The sequence below is a fragment of the Pituophis catenifer genome, unplaced genomic scaffold (assembly GCF_029215685.1).
Source record: "Pituophis catenifer annectens isolate HBS135680 unplaced genomic scaffold, rPitCat1.0.hap2 SCAF_10, whole genome shotgun sequence".
NCBI classification, from domain to species: domain Eukaryota; kingdom Metazoa; phylum Chordata; class Lepidosauria; order Squamata; family Colubridae; genus Pituophis; species Pituophis catenifer.
In genome coordinates, this window is record NW_027256890.1 from 5,062,629 (window position 1) to 5,078,682 (window position 16,054).

The 16,054-nt window shown below is 45.2% G+C and overlaps 1 protein-coding gene across 1 annotated transcript in view; it reads right to left on the reverse strand.

Annotated features, from left to right (window-relative positions):
- LOC139321762 (transmembrane protein 132D-like) overlaps window positions 1-16,054 on the reverse strand; it is a 349,743-nt gene that overhangs the window by 122,012 nt on the left and 211,677 nt on the right. The window contains 1 exon segment of the mRNA XM_070950632.1: window positions 6,466-6,649. Coding sequence (XP_070806733.1) covers window positions 6,466-6,649 — 184 coding nt within the window.

A 16,054-nucleotide genomic window follows, 5' to 3' on the forward strand; every position in this document is an offset into this window, starting at 1 on the left:
TGCATGGGATTGTAGGATAAATTTAATTTAATTAATTTAATTTAATTAATTCAATTTATATGCCACCCCTCTCCGAAGACTCAGGGCGGCTGAGATGGGACTTTAAAAAAAAAAAAATTAAAAGGACAGAGGACTATCTTGTTAATAAACAGCTGAGTGACACTGTTAGGAAAATTGTAAAGTTGTTGCACAAAAACATTGCAGCTTTCCCAATTTTTGTGACAAGACATCTTCTGTTTAGAATGGTGCTCAGCAGCTATTCCTAATTCAAGAAGATTGCCAGATGCTCACAATAATTTATCTGAGCGGAACCTGCTTTTGGTGACAGGGATTCTCAGCAGGATATCCCTATCTCGGTGAGTTTATCAGCTCTTTAATTTTGTAGACCTTGCAAAACCATGTTTTTTTTCTTTTTTTGAAAAAAATAAAATAAAATAAAATAAATCCAGGCCAGTGATCTTGGCAGGGATCAGCTAAGCTTTGAAAAATTAAGAACAGTTGATTCCAGCTTTTTTGCACATCAATAACTTCTAAGTGCAAGATAAAGAAAAAAGAAAAAAAAAGAAAAAAAAAAGAAGGCAAACTCCGGAAAGAAAGGCTACAGATTTTAAGAAACAATCATGACTAATTTGTTCCTTCAACGAAACGACATAATGGAAAAAAGAATCTCTACACCTTAGCGAATGTGAAGCCAATGTGGTAGCCAGTTTTGATAGATGTCAGAAGCAAAGCAGGAACGAGGAGGCAGAAATCAAAGTCCAAGTTGATTGATTGATTGATTGATTGATTGATTGATTGATTCAATTTATATGCTGCCCTTCTCCCGAGACTCAGGGCGGCTTACAATGCGTTAAGCAATAGCTTTCATACTTTTGTATATACCTGCTTAGTAGGGCTTTCGGGCCCCCCTAAGTGGTGTTCTTTTTTATACAAAGTCAGCTTATTGCCCCCACCATCCGGGTCCTCATTTTACCTACCTTGGAAGGATGGAAGGCTGAATCAACCTTGAGCCTGGTGAGATTTGAACTTGCGGTAATTGCAGGCAGCTGGTGCTACTTAACAGCACTTTAGTCTGCTGCGCCACCAAGGCTCTTATACAAATATGCAGATTAACAGAGTTGGAAGGGACCTGGTAGGTCATCTAGTCCAACCCCCCACCCAAGCAGGAGACCCTACACTAGGGGTGAAATCCAGCAGGTTCTGACTGGTAGCGAAAATTTTGAGCAGTTCAGAGAACCAGCAAATACCACCTCTGGCTGGCCCCAGAGTGGGGTGGGAATGGAGATTTTGCAATATCCTTCCCCTGCCACGCACACCAAGCCACGCACAGCAAGCCAGGCCCACCCAACCAGTAGTAAAAAAAATTGGATTTCACCACTGCCCTACACCATTTCTGACCGAGGGCAGTCCAGTCTCTTCTTGAAAGCCTCCAGGGATGAAGCTCTCACAACTTCCAAAGGCAATTTCTGTTCCGTCGGTTGATTGTTCTCACTGTCAGGAAATTCCTCCTTATTTCTAGGTTGAATCTCTCCTTGGTCAGTTTCCATCCTTTATTCCTTGTCTGACCTTCGGGTGCCTTGGAAAGTAGCTTGATCCCTTCCTCTCTCCTGCTTGTGTTGGGGGTTGGACTAGATGACCTACAAGGTCCCTTCCAACGCTGTTAATCTGATCTAAATCTATTCCATTCATCCTGGAATAACTGGGCCTGGTGGCTCAGCAGACTGATAGCATTGTGATTAACACCAGCTGCCTGCAATTACTGCGAGTTCAATTCTCACCAGGCTCAAGGTCGACTCAGCCTTCCATCCTTTCTAAGGTGGGTAAATTGAGGACCCAGTTTGTGGGGGCAATAAGCTGACTTTGTATAAATATACAAAAGTATGGAAGGCCATTGCTTAACGCATTGTAAGCCGCCCTGAGTCTCTGGAGAAGGGCGGCATATAAATCAAATTAAAAAAAAAACTCACAAGGACAATCAGTTTCATACATATCTCACTCTCCATCACTGGAGTCTTCAAGACTAGACCGGACAACCATTTGACTGGGATCCTATAAGTTCTCCTGCTTGAGCAGAGGGCTGGACTAGAAGACCTCCAAGGTCCCTTCCAACTCTATTATTCTATGTTATATATTCTAACTCTGCTTGCTTTCTCATCACCACAAACAGACCCCCAACAAGCACACCAGAGCCTTCTCCACGAGTCTCCCTAAGTCTCAGGAAAGATCTGTGAATGCCTGTAAAACCTATTGGAATAGTAGAGTATATGGTCTGCTATTTGAGAAGGGGGTTGGACTAGAAGACCTCCAAGGTCTCTTCCAGCCCTGGGATTCTATGTTCTACACCAGGGGTGTCAAAGTCGATTTCATTCAGGGCTGCATCAGGGTTGTGTTTGACCTCGGGGGGGTGGGGGGTGGAGTGGGCATGGCCAGCTCGATGTCACTCGTTTCAGGGGCACCTGTGGTGGCCCGAGCGCTCTGCCAGCCAAAATGGGCTTCCGAGCTCTGTTTTTGGCTGCCACAGCCTCCTGCAAAACTCTGCCAGCAAAAATGGGCTCCGAAGCTCCGTTTCAGCTGCGACAGCCTCCTGCAACCCTCTGCCAGCGAAAATGGGCTCCCGAGTTCCGTTTTTGGCTGCGACGGCCTCCTGCAATCCTCTGCCAGCGAAAACAAAGCTCGGGAGGGCCGCATGCGACCCTCCCGAGCTCCGTTTTCCCTGGCAGAAGCATCGCAGGCCAGTCTTTTGCCGTTTCCAGGGCAGCTCCGTGGGCCAGATCTAAGCACCCACGGGCCGGATCCGGCCCCCGGGGTCTTAAGTTTGACACCTCCTGTTCTACGTCTTCCAATATTGAACATCTGAATTGCCAAAACCCTTGTGGGAGTTAGACTAATTCAACAGACCCAGCAGGATCAATGTTTTTGTTTGGTTTAGTTTTTAAGTATGAGAATAATCAACCCTCGCTATAATTGTCTCGGTCATTGAAGCCCAAAGGCGACCTCCTTGTTTTAAAGTTAGTAAATTCCGTTGGTGGTCTCCAAGAACAGCAAAAACATCTCCCCCACCTTAACTAGCAGCATAATAATTAACAGCCCGTTGCTAGGCAACCACCCAGTTCCTATTATAGTCTCCCCCCCACCAATAGAACCTTGTATACATACGTCCCTAATAGATGTTCAGCCCTTAAGTGCACACTACAGTCATTTAAAAAAATCTGGCTTCTCCGGAGATTCATGGGAAGGAGGCCCATTCAGCTGTTTATTTAAGTAATCCAAGGTCAATTGTTGCAAAATTCTAATTTTGAGCCCTTCGTGACTACTAACTTGTATTTACATTTGGATGACATACAAGCTAAGAACGGGAAGTCACCTGTTCATTGCTTTCCTTCTCTCAGATCTCAGCGTTTATTGAAGCGATGAAGTTTCTGAGACAGGTGCTCTTGACGTAGGACCACAATTGAGCCTGGAATTACGGTTGTAACTCAGGCCAGCCGTTAAAGCGGATCGCCATGTGTCTGGGCCTGATTTTACAACCTGTTTTGTGGCAGTCGTTAAGAGAACGGTTGCTAAATGAGTATGGTGCTTGTTCAACAAACCTTTCCATTGTTTCTTTTAATTTACGGTACTAAGGAATGTTACAGGTTTTTGGTAAAATTTACTGTGGTAAGGGGTGTCACAGGGCCCTTGGGGACAAATCAGAGCTCCTACCTTAGCCCATTTTCAGAAGGATAATACACAGGGCACCCTGGGATATCTAAAGTGGTCACCTGCGGCCAGTCAGAAGGTCAAAGAGCTCCATCTCCCTCATATCTAAATTGGGACGGTCAATCCTTCCATATATTAGATTAATACAGGCGTATCAATCTAAAGGCCCAAGGGTCGGATGCGTACTACAGAGGTGCTTAGATATGGCTCGCGAGGCCACCCTGGAAACAGCAAAGGATCTGGCCCACGGTGCCTCTGCCAGCGAAAATGGAGCTCGGGTGGGGGGCGGCTGCATGCGGCCTTCCCAAGCTCCATTTTTGCTGGTAGAGGGTTGCAGGAGACAGTGGCAGCTGAAAATGGAGCTCGGGAGCCACCACAGGTGCCCCCAACTCAAGTGACGTTGAGCTGGCCATGCCCCCCCGGCCACACACACACACCGAGGTCAAACACAACCCTGATGCAGCCCTCAATGAAATCAAGTTTGACACCCCTGGATTAATGCAAGAAATCCAGCTCTCTCAATCTCTAAACATTCCTAGAAAGAACTCTCGGGGAATATTGTCAGTACTTTACCTCCTAGGGGTAATAAATTCAGGGAAGGTTGAGGTGATGTCCTCACAAAAGGTACCAAAAAGGAAAGGCGAAGGGTAAGACAAAGCCATTTGTTGTTTAGCCATCTTCCTTTTTTTGTCAAACAACTCCTATTGCCTGAAAGTTTTCCAGTTGGTTGATCCAACTTCTAAGTTGTAATTGTAAGCCAGAGTCAATCAATGAATGGATTAGAAGCTTGTTACTCTGCTGGATCAGGAGTCATGTAAACTTTGACCATTCCATTCACCAACAGAAGGGAGGACAGCTTCAGATATTACATACATTACTCGTTATCACATCTCTTAATCAATACCCAGAAGAAATGAAGATGGCACTGAATCAGTTTGACAACAACCAGATCATGACGTGTTCATCCACTTAGAAAACAACAACACTGAACACACAGTCCACCTATTTACATACTGTAGAAGAGATGGCAGAACCTGAAGGTGAAGTGAAAAGGGGAATAAGCTTAGAATCCCTACGTAGCCACAAGGGAACTAAGTCCAACTCTCCTCGAGTTCTGTTGACTCTTATAAAACTCTTAGCAGGTACCAGATGTTAGCTGAGAAGAATCCCACACATGGGCTTAATTGAACCTTCATGTGTGGACTTGGTCTTTCATGCTTGACACATTTAAAAGCTACAGCTGCCCCAGCTACAGACCCCAAAGAACACAGCACACACAAAGTCCATTCAAACCTTAGTTTACTAAATAAACCAGTTTTTTACAACAATGGCTGTTAATTAACTGCATTAACAGCTGCCAAGAATTCAAAGAACAATACTGAAAGCTTACTGTGGTTGGCAGAATGCCCAGAAGCAATTTGCAGGAAGCTGATAAGATAAGCAAGACAAAGGTATGTGAACGGAATTGTTCCCTGCAAATTGCTTCAGTCGGCGTTCCTCCTTAAATAGGCTAAGGGAGTGGCCAATTAGCTCCAAGCCTTACTCTCAAAGAGACCTCCTCCTGAGGAGCCACTCCTGCCTTTTGGCAGCTCTGCATGCCCGTGCATCGAGAAGAGGCTCCTCCTCTTCTTCCTCTTCACTTAAGGGAGCTTCTGGAGGTTCTGAAGGCCCTGGCTGAATCCCCGCCTCTGGCACCACATCTTCTCTAGCCTCCTCATTGTCCGACTCAAGTGCTAGCTACACAGGCTGCTGGCACGACACCACACCAGCCTCCTTGCTGTCAGAATCAGCTACTAGCTGCACCGGCCACTGACAGGCCACAACATGATATATTCCACAACCAACGAATAAATCTCGCTTATCCAAGAAGCAACTGAAGGTGTTTCTTAGCTGGACAAATAAAAAACCAATCTCAGAGAACATCTACAGTATAATCTACAATACCAAGATACATCACTAGAAAGATCTTCTAACAGAACAGAGTTACTTGTCAGAGATGAAGCAATGACTCCAGGAATGGTGGACAGAACATGAGAGAAACTGAATTAGAGGACATCTAGATCTCAGAAAATAGGATAGGGATCAGCAACCTGCAGCTCTGGAGCCGCATGTGGCTCTTTCACCCTTCTGCTGCAGCTCCCTGTCACTCAAAATATGTGTCACAACCGCCAATATGCAACACAGGCTGGCATGCGATTTATTGAGTTTTTCAACCTCCGGTAGGCCATCCATGGATAAATCCAAGAAAAAAAAAGTTTCAGAATAAAACAGAACGTTTAATTCAACTACATGTGCTAGTTTTGTGGCTGCTCAAGAAATAAGTCAGGCATGGGAAGGGTTTTGTGGCTCCCGGTGTTTTCTTTCCTGTGGGAAACAGGTCCAAATGGTTCTGTGTGTAAGGTTGCTGACCCCTGAAATAGGAGAAGACCTATAGTTCTGCAGAACATTAGCTTAAACAGGGAAAACCTGAAATAATTTCCAATATCCTGAATCCAAGAAGAGAATCTTCCCTCAGTTCAGTCAGGTTCCCACCATGGTTGTTTTATCGACTACTCTTCTAAATTCACTTGCTCTTCCTGAACCGCCCAAAGCATCGTAAGTTAGGAAATAACCTGGAGCACACTTGGACCTCAACCTTCACATTCAGTCTAGAAACTGGGAAGGCAAGAATATGTCTGCTATTTATTCCACTCTGGTCTACTCACACGGTGGAGGAGCTAATACAGTTGAGATCCCCAAACCAAGAGCAGAAATAATTTATCATACCATAGCTAACGGAAGAATGCCAACGAGATCCTTCTGGCTGACATAAATCTTGGAGATGCTGAGGTCAGATGTCCTTCCTCCGGGATATTCAACCTGCCATGTAACAAACTGCATCCCTTGCAATTCGCTGAGAGCTTCCATCTCAAAATCCATCTGCAGGATCTCGGAGGAAAAAGGAGATGTGCTGGAAAGAGAAAGAAAAAAAGAGAGGGAAAAATGAACGGAGTCAGCAAAACACGATTAGTCGTTCATTAGACAGCGTCATCCCGGTCTCAACAATCATCTCTTGACTTAATCCATTTGTATGTGGGAAGCAGAGGTGGGTTTCAGCAGGTTCTGACCGGTTCTAGTGAACTGATAGCGGAAATTTTGAGTAGTTTGAAGAACCGGTAAATACCACCTCTGACTGGCCCTACCCCCATCTATTCTCTGTCCCAGCTGATCGGGAGGAAATGGGGATCATTACAGTATCATTCCCCTGTTCGGAGGGAATGGGGATTTTACAGTATCCTTCCCCTGGAGTGGGGAGGGAATGGAGATTTTACAGTATCCTTCCCCTGGAGTGGGGTGGGAATGGAGATTTTACAGTATCCTTCCCCTGGGGTGGGGTGGGAATGGAGATTTTACAGTATCCTTCCCCTGGAGTGGGGTGGGAATGGGGATTTTGCAGTATCCTTCCCCTGGAGTGGGGTGGGAGTGGAAATTTTACAGTATCCTTCCCCTGGAGGGGGGAGGGAATGGAGATTTTACAATATCCTTCCCCTGAAGTGGGGTGGGAATGCAGATTTTACAGTATTCTTTCCCTTGAGTGGGGAGGGAATGGATATTTTACAGTATCCTTCCCCTGGAGTGGGGTGGGAATGGATATTTTGCAGTATCCTTCCCCTGGGGTGGGGTGGGAGTGGAGTTTTTATAATATCCTTCCCCTGGAGGGGGGAGGGAATGGAGATTTTACAGTATCCTTCCCCTGAAGTGGGGTGGGAATGCAGATTTTACAGTATTCTTTCCCTTGAGTGGGGAGGGAATGGATATTTTACAGTATCCTTCCCCTGGAGTGGGGTGGGAATGGATATTTTGCAGTATCCTTCCCCTGGGGTGGGGTGGGAGTGGAGTTTTTATAGTATCCTTCCCCTGGAGGGGGGAGGGAATGGAGATTTTACAGTATCCTTCCCTTGCCACGCCACCAAGCCACGCCATGCCCACCAAGCCACACCCACAGAACCGGTAGTAAACATTTTTGAATCCCACCACTGATGGGAAGAGGTGCCCATTCAGAGCCCCTTTGCTATAACATGGATGGGATTGTACACGTAAATATCTATGGAACACAGGTCAGGCATCCTTAAATGCACACGCAAGTTCAAACGTTGCCCAGATTGGTTTGGCAAATAACAGGCTTTGTCTGTTGCTTGGCTGAAGTCCATCTTTCGCTGTCATTCAGATGTTCCACCTGAAGCCCCCTGAACCTTCTGCAGAATCAAAGATTTACTATAATAAAGTTGCTGCTGCGTTTTATACAAATTATAATTCCTGTGACAATTTTCAAAGGTCTATGGAGATTCACAGTCTTGGTTGTCCCAAAAGTGTTTTTTTTTTTTTTTCAAGAGGCCACTGGACTTTGTTTTTCCTTGAAGACATTACGCTTCTCATCCAAGAAGCTTCTTCGCTTCTGGAGAACTGGAGAACTGAAGAACAGAACTGAAGAAGCTTCTTGGGTAAGAAGCAAAACGTCTCCAAGGAAAAACAAAGAAAGTGCAGTTTTTTTTAAAATTTAAATTTGTATACCGCCCTTCTCCTGGTGGACTCAGGGCGGTGCACAGCCAAGTAAAAAACATCCAATACAAAATTTAAAAATTTAAAAGAATTATACCTTTTGGCCAAAAATTAAGAACCTTACGACTAAAACCCATTAAACAATTAAAAAATCTAATCTAATCTAAAAAGTTGCCTTTTTTAAAAAAAGAAAAGCACCGTTGGGACTTCAAAAGTAAGCTTTTGTAAACCTACGAAGTAATCACTGCATCTGTAAATTAGTAGCCTGGTAGTAGTCAACTCGCAAAGCATCCCTGGCCTGCTCTCAAGTTGCCATAGACAGGGGGATGGGAAAACCAAAGAAGCAACATGGGAGCACATTCCAGACATATCTTTCTCAAGGCTGTCTCCCAGGGTTACCCACCGTGGCTGGAGGTGAGTGATCTCTACAACCCGCAAAATTGCTCCATTGGCGAATGTGATTGATGACACACCCTGGGGAAAGGGGGGGAGGGGAAACAGAGTCATGATTAGGGCCGTAAATTACGTGGGGTCAGAGTTGGCTTCATTTGGGTATGTGCCAACATGGAGCTTCTAATAAATAACTGGATTTCTTTTGAAGCTTGGCTCAGGCTCATGATTTAATTAGGGCATCCTTTGGAACTCTGACACCTGGTTTTTTTTTTGGTTAAATAAAACCCAAATAAAAGCAAGCTAGAAAGCTTTAATTAGAATGTTGCACGCATGCACAGCCTTCTGCAAATTCCCTCCCATCTTTGTGGCAGCCCCAAGAATTACCAGCCAAGCTACGAGAATATCAGTCATTTTTATACCGTGTCCTTTCCCAGGCGTGATATTACAGCGTCTCTGGTCGTTCCGAAATGATTCACCACCAGGAGAGAATTTAAGAGGAAATTTAAAGGAAAGGAAGTGATGCTTGGCTTAAAGAACCCAATCTTGTAAACCTTCCATTAAAAGCAGCCACTGTGCTGGAAGCAAAGCCATAAAGATTAAACGGTGCTTCCTTCTTGGAGTGGCTCTACCCTGCTTACGACTTTTAGAGAAAGAGATAGTGGGTTGCTGTTTTTTTTTTTTTTCCTTTGTCTTACTGAGCTATTAAAGTTCTGGAGAGCCACTCTGGATGGCATATAAATTTTAATAAGTGGGCCAAGGAAGACCGTCAAGAAAGCGAAGGATAGCAAAGACCTTAATTCCAATTAACTGCGCTAACGATACAAACAGCAATCCATGGACAACGATAAGAATAATATTTTTTTTTAAAAAAAATAAACCTCCATACAGAGGACATGGCATTCTACTCTTAACTGCCATTCATTTTCATCATTCATTGGCATCTTTCAGTCTCAAGAGACTATGGTATCGTGCTCTGGAAAGAGGTCCTAAAACAGCATCTAGTGTGACTAAAAAAGGCCAATTTGAGAGTGGCCATCCCGTCCACACTGAGGGCAAATACATTCTGTCCCCTGCCCAGCCCCCAGATTTCACCCCCAGATAACTGCCATGAGATTTTAATAAACGTTCTCCACCAATACTGAAGCAAGCTCATTCCTTCTTGAAATTTGTTAAACAATAATTGCCTACCTACCTATCTATCCATCCATTCATCCATCCATCCATCCATCTATCCATCCATCCACTGCCTCTGTTTGTCTGTCTGTCTGCCTATCTTTCTATTTCTCTTTCTATTTATCTATTTGTCCGTCCATCCATCCGTCCATCCACCCATCTATCTATCCTTCACATCCATCTCTCTCTCTATTTCTCTCTCTTTATCTATCTCCATCCATCTCTTTCTCAATCTCCATCCATATCTATCTATTTCCAGCCATTTGTATCTTGTCTGTCTGTCTGTCTGTCCATCCCTCTCCTAACTGTCTATCTGTCTGTCTGTCTATCTATCTATCTATCTATCTATCTATCTATCTATCTATCTCCATCCATCTCTCATCTACCTCCATCTACCTCCATATCTATGTCCAGCCATGTATCTGTATGTGTCTGTCTGTCTATTTATATATCTCTCTATCGCTCTATCTTTCTATCCTCTACATCCATCCCTCTCTCTATTTCTCTCTCTCTATATCTCCATCCATCTCTTTCTCTCATCTATCTCCATTTATCTCCATCCATATTTTTTTTATTATTTTTATTTTTATTATTCATATTTCTATGCCGCCCACTCTGCGAGGACTCTGGGCGGCTTACACCAAAGACAGTATACTAAATAGCCTATTGCCCCCAACAATCTGGGTCCTCATTTTACCCACCTCGGAAGGATGAAAGGCTGAGTCAACCTTGAGCCGCTGAGATTTGATCTGCTGATCTGCTGAACTAGCAGTCAGCTGAAGTAGCTGCAGTACTGCACTCTAACCACTGCGCCACCTCGGCTCTTCTTGTGGAAATTGGGATCGTAGAAAACACCCAGGAGCATAGAAGAGTCCAAAGGCAGATGCATGAATAAATGTGATAAATGTATTTATTCATATAACAAAACATATTAACTATATACAAAGGCTGTCTTAATATCCATTAGGGTAGGGGGCACACAGCGTGTGTGACTACCCCTATCAAAGATCATGTCTCATGGAGAACAAATGTAAAAGAGAGCGCTTGGTGGAAAGGTTAGAGGGGGTTTTATACTCAGTGTAAGCCCCTCCTCTCCACATAGGGGTGGGGGCACTTCCTGCCTCCACTAGTGTCTGTATGATATATGTGCCAATGGTTTGCAAATACTTGACAGTTCCCCTCCTTGCGAGCCAATGGCATGCAAACATACAAATGCAATGCATAACAGATTTTACCCTGTGAGACATAACTTTTTACACAGATCTTTGTGCCTATCTGCTGGTAGAGGTTTTGTGAAAATATCAGCTGTTTGATATTTGGTCTGACAATGTGATAAAGATATAAACCCCATCTCTACTAGTTGCCTAACATTTTGATAGCGGATATCGATATGTCTGGACCTTTTTCCCACCGCATATGCTTTGGCAATGCCTATGGCCCCGGTGTTGTCTTCTATAATTTGGATGGGCAAAGTCGGTGGTGTCCAGATGCTAGAAATTAAGGCATCAAACCATATCAGATCGTTCCCTGCCTCTGATAGGCATGCATATTCGGCCTCAGCGGTGGAGCACGAAACAAATTTCTGTTGCCCCACATGCCAATGGATGGGTGCCTCATTTAATAGTACCAAGAAGCCCGAAGTACTCCTACGTGTCTTGGTATCTCCGGCCCAGTCCGCATCTGCGAAGCATTTTAATTGGGCCTTGTCTCTATTCTCAGGTTCCAAGCGAAGCACGTAATCTGCTGTGGTCTTGAGATACCTTAATAGCTTTTTAATGGCTAACCAGTGGAACTGGGTAGGATGTTCCACTTGTCTAGATAGCAGGTTTACGGCCAGGGCAATATCTGGACGGCTCCAGTTACTTATATATAGTAATGAGCCAATCACTGACCTAAATAGAGTATTATTTTGGAACTCTGGGCTATCCTTGTGTGCCAATCCATAATAGTCGGTCTGCATTGGGATAGCCGTTGGCTTGCTATCTTCCATTTTACATTTCACCAAGAGTTCCTCTATCTTTTCCTTTTGTGAGAGAGCAAAACCTTTTGGTGTAGTGATGATTTGTACGCCTAGGTACTTGTCCACATATCCTAAAGACTTTAGAGTGAACTTTTTTTGTAGGGTCCTGGCAAATATAATACTTCCCCCCTTGTCAGGCCCTATATATAAAAGATCATCGACATATACTAGGACTTTCTCCAGCCCCCCTTTGGTATCCCTTGTGAAGGTACATTTATCAGCTGGAGATGGATGGAAACCCAGTGATTTGAGAGTTTTGGTCAGGCATTTGTACCACAGTCTGCCTGATTGTTTGAGGCCGTACAAACTTTTCTTCAGAAGCCAGGTGTGGCCTTCCTGCCGTTGAAATCCGGGGGCACCTCTGACGTAAATTTCTTGTTTTAGATGTGCGTGTAAATAAGCAGTTTGCACATCAAATTGAAAAATGTGTTCCCCATGTGCTGCTGCGGTGACCAAAGCAGCCCTCACACTTTCCGCTCTCACGGTGGGGGAGTATGTTTCATCAAAGTCCTGCAAGTAGCGCTGTGCGTAGCCTTGTGCTACCAGCCGGGCCTTATAGAGGAGTTTGTTGTTGGGCATTGGCTTGACCTTGTAGACCCAACGGGTGCCAATTGCTTTCCTCTTTTTGGGGACTTCCATGGGGATGAAGACTTTCAATTTTTTGAGACTGTCCATTTCCCGCTCCATTGCCACCCTCCACCTGCGCTGTTCTTCCTCGGGAAGTTGGAGGACATCTGAGTACGTTTTAGGGGCCATGGTAACGCTGTTGACCGAGGCAACACAGCCAATGTCCAATCTTTTGGGTGGCACCCCTTTATTGGAGCGTTTTGATCGTCTGGGAAATTGCCACTCACCATCATCATTGTCATCCGGAGCATCGGTGTCAGAATTGGAGCTGCCGGAGGTATCTTTCCAATCAAAATGGGGCGGGCCTCTGTCCCAGGCGCTGCGAAGATATGGTCGTTTAGGTGAGGCAGGAGGTGTGAAGTCACCCAGGGATTCCTTGTCTGAATCGTCAGAGTCAGGTAGGGATTCATCACCATCTGGATCTTCGCTGGTCAGTTGCTTGGAGTTTGTTGGTTCATCCTCTTCAGGTGGTGCTGCTTGTTCAGTGTCGCTTCTAATAGGGGAATAACCGGGTTCATTGGAATGAATTTTTGACCAATTTGACCCCTCCTCAAAGGAAGCTGATCTAGAGACAATGACAAGGTTATTTTTGTCTACAAACCTAGAGGCCTTGCTGCCGGTTGCATAACCTATAAATCTGAGCCTCCTTGATGCTTTGCCCCCCTTTCTTCTGAGGTGCTTGGGAATATGGACCCAGGCATAGGAACCAAAAATTCTCAGGTGTGAGAGGCTAGGTTTCCTTCCATGGACCAGGAAGTATGGGGTTTGGTTAATGGCACTACTCCACGTCCTGTTGACTAGATAATTAGCCATTTTGACCGCTTCTGCCCAAAAAACTTGGCTCATGTCAGCATCTGCAAGTAGGCAGTTCATGACATTCTGCAGCACTCCATTTCTCCTTTCTACAATACCATTCTCGGACGGAGTTCGAGGGGATGATTTAAAATGGAGGATGCCTCTCTCCTTCATCCACTTTTCGAAAATCTTGGATGTAAACTCAGTCCCCCTATCACTCTGCACCTGAGCGATGCACACCTTGTGTTGCGTTTGGATCTGGTTGTAAAGATATTTGAAGTTGGTAAAGACTTCAGTTTTGTCCTTTAAAATAAATACATGGCCATAACGAGAGTAATCATCTACTACCGTTAAAAAATAACGCCCCCTACCAAGGGAGGGTCTAAAAGGACCAACCAAATCCATGTGTACCAGCTGATAAGGGTACCTTGCACGACGGGAAGAGACCTTAGGTATAGCAGCAGTTTTAGATTTTGCTGCCTTACAGATGGCACATTCCAAATAGGTATTACAATTCTTTATCTTAAGCCCATCAGAAAAATCTTGCATTTTCTTAATAACCGGGAAGCTGGCATGGCCAAGCCTGCGGTGTAATATATGAGCACAATCCAAATGTAAAGGTTTACCCATGCATACTTTGTCAACCTTATGTATCTTACCATTACAAGCTTTGGTCTGTTCAGTAATGAGAGTAGGCACTGGATTAATGGTCACCTTAGAGTTCCTCAGGATTGGCTGAGGAGTTGTGACCTTAATGGGCTCAGCCTTAATGGCTTTGGATGTCCTAGGAGCTGGTTTAAAAGCTTCATTGGTTTTAGGTCCAGGGTCCTTGAGTTTGGACAACCTGGGGGCTGGCACAGAAGCTTTCTGCTCTATCTGGGCGTTAGCTCCCTGAGCCCTCTTGTTAGGTTTCTTGTGCCTTTTGACCTGTGCTTTTGGGGAAAAATAAGGCAAATTGTTGATTTTTACAATATCGCCAACAACACTCCCATTTTCGGAAACATAACCTCCACCCTTCTCAAAAACCAGTTTTACATTTTTATCCTCAGTCAATTTTAAGATGCTTAAAAGGTTGTTCTTGATTGAGGGAACATACAGTGCCTCTGTGACATCTCCTATACCAGGCACATTGATCACGCCTTCCCCAGTTACCTCTGCCTTGTCCCCAGTGGCAACTTTTACTGAGGACTTGAGTGGGTGTAAAACCTTAAATCGTTGCTTCGTGTTGGCTATATGCGTTGATGCACCTGAATCAAGAAGCCACAGCCCCTCAGCATCCTTTACCTGGGAGGTGTGATTGTCACTAGTGACACTACAGAATTGGTATCCTTTATGACCACCTCCCCCTCTTCCACGGCCTCTTTTATTTTTACTGTGCTTAAGTCCAGCCGTGTTGGCCCTAGAGCGAGGGCACTCCCTTTTAAAGTGACCTTGTATGCCACAGTCAAAGCAGGTGGGAAGGGTATTAATCCTTTCACTTGTGTCCTGGCGCCTCCTCTGAGGCCTAGGCCTGTGATATGCCTCCTTCATTTCTTGTTGTTCCTCATCTCTGCGCCTTAAATCTTCCTCAATAAAGCGGCCAGAAAAGTATTCTATATTTCTTTGTTCCCTAGAAACCCCTTCTAGAGAAATAATAAAGGGACTCCAGGATTTGTCTAGGGAGTTCAACATCACACTAATTAAAGTGGATTCAGAAACAGGCTCCCCCCTCTGTATAAGCTCATCCCTCATGGCTTTAAGCGTTGCCAAATGTTCCCCCATTTTGACACCAGGTTTGAGTTTATAGTTGTGGAAAATTCTTGACAATCTGCTGGTTGCAGCCATATTGTCACTATGGAACAAATTATATAGGGCAGTCCAAACTTCCTGAGCTGTGAGGCCGTCTGAAAGACTGGCATACAGAGCTGTGTCTATAGAACTTAACAGAGTTGTGTAAGCTCTTTTATGCAGGAACTCAATTTCAGGGCTCCAAGGTAAAGGGGGTGGTCTTTTGATCATGTCCAGAGTATTTTCTCTTAAGAGAATTATCTGAATCTCTTTACACCATTTTTTAAAATTCTGACCACTTAAATGTAATTTTTCAAAATTATTTGGCAAAGTTACAAAATTATTGCCATTAAACTGCATGGGGAGTTGTTCAAATGGCTGAAAAGATCCTGATGTGAATGGCATTGGGATCCCTAAGCCTGGGATCGATTGCTTAGGTCTGGCTCCTTTTTGTAGTCCTTCTGTAGTTTGAAGCAACTGGGCACGTGCAGGAAATGGAGCATGCTCCAAAGCCTTTTCTTGTTGGAGCTCCGATCTCCCTCTCTGAGCTCTGAAGTCAGGTCTGGCTGGAGCCTCAGAATAGGGCCGGACATCAGCGATGTGGTGGGGAAGCCTTGGAGGAGTGGGAAGAAGGCCTGGAGGTCTTTCTGGAGACTGGAGGCCCATCAGATGAGGTCCAGGGGCTGGGTAGGCCTGGAAATGTCTCTGGATCTCCTCTTCTCCATCAGAGGAGCAGGATTGCAGCTCCGGATCATCCCAGCAGGGCCGGAAAGGTGCGGAGGCCTCAGCCTGGGCCTCCCTGGAGCATTCAGTGAATGGTGAGCGCCTCTGCAGTGGGGGGTGGGAGGCTGCAGGTCCATCTGGGTTCCTCCGGGGGTGGGAGGTTGGATTTGGGGCCCTCCTTGAGTGGGCAGCTGGGTCTGGGGCCTCGGGGGGGCCAGTGGGTGGTTGCTCCATTAGTTGCAGGGCAGCGACCAGGGCCTCTATGGCCTCTTTGATGTTTGCCATGGCAGGCGGGGCCTGGCAAGGGCCTTGTGGGCT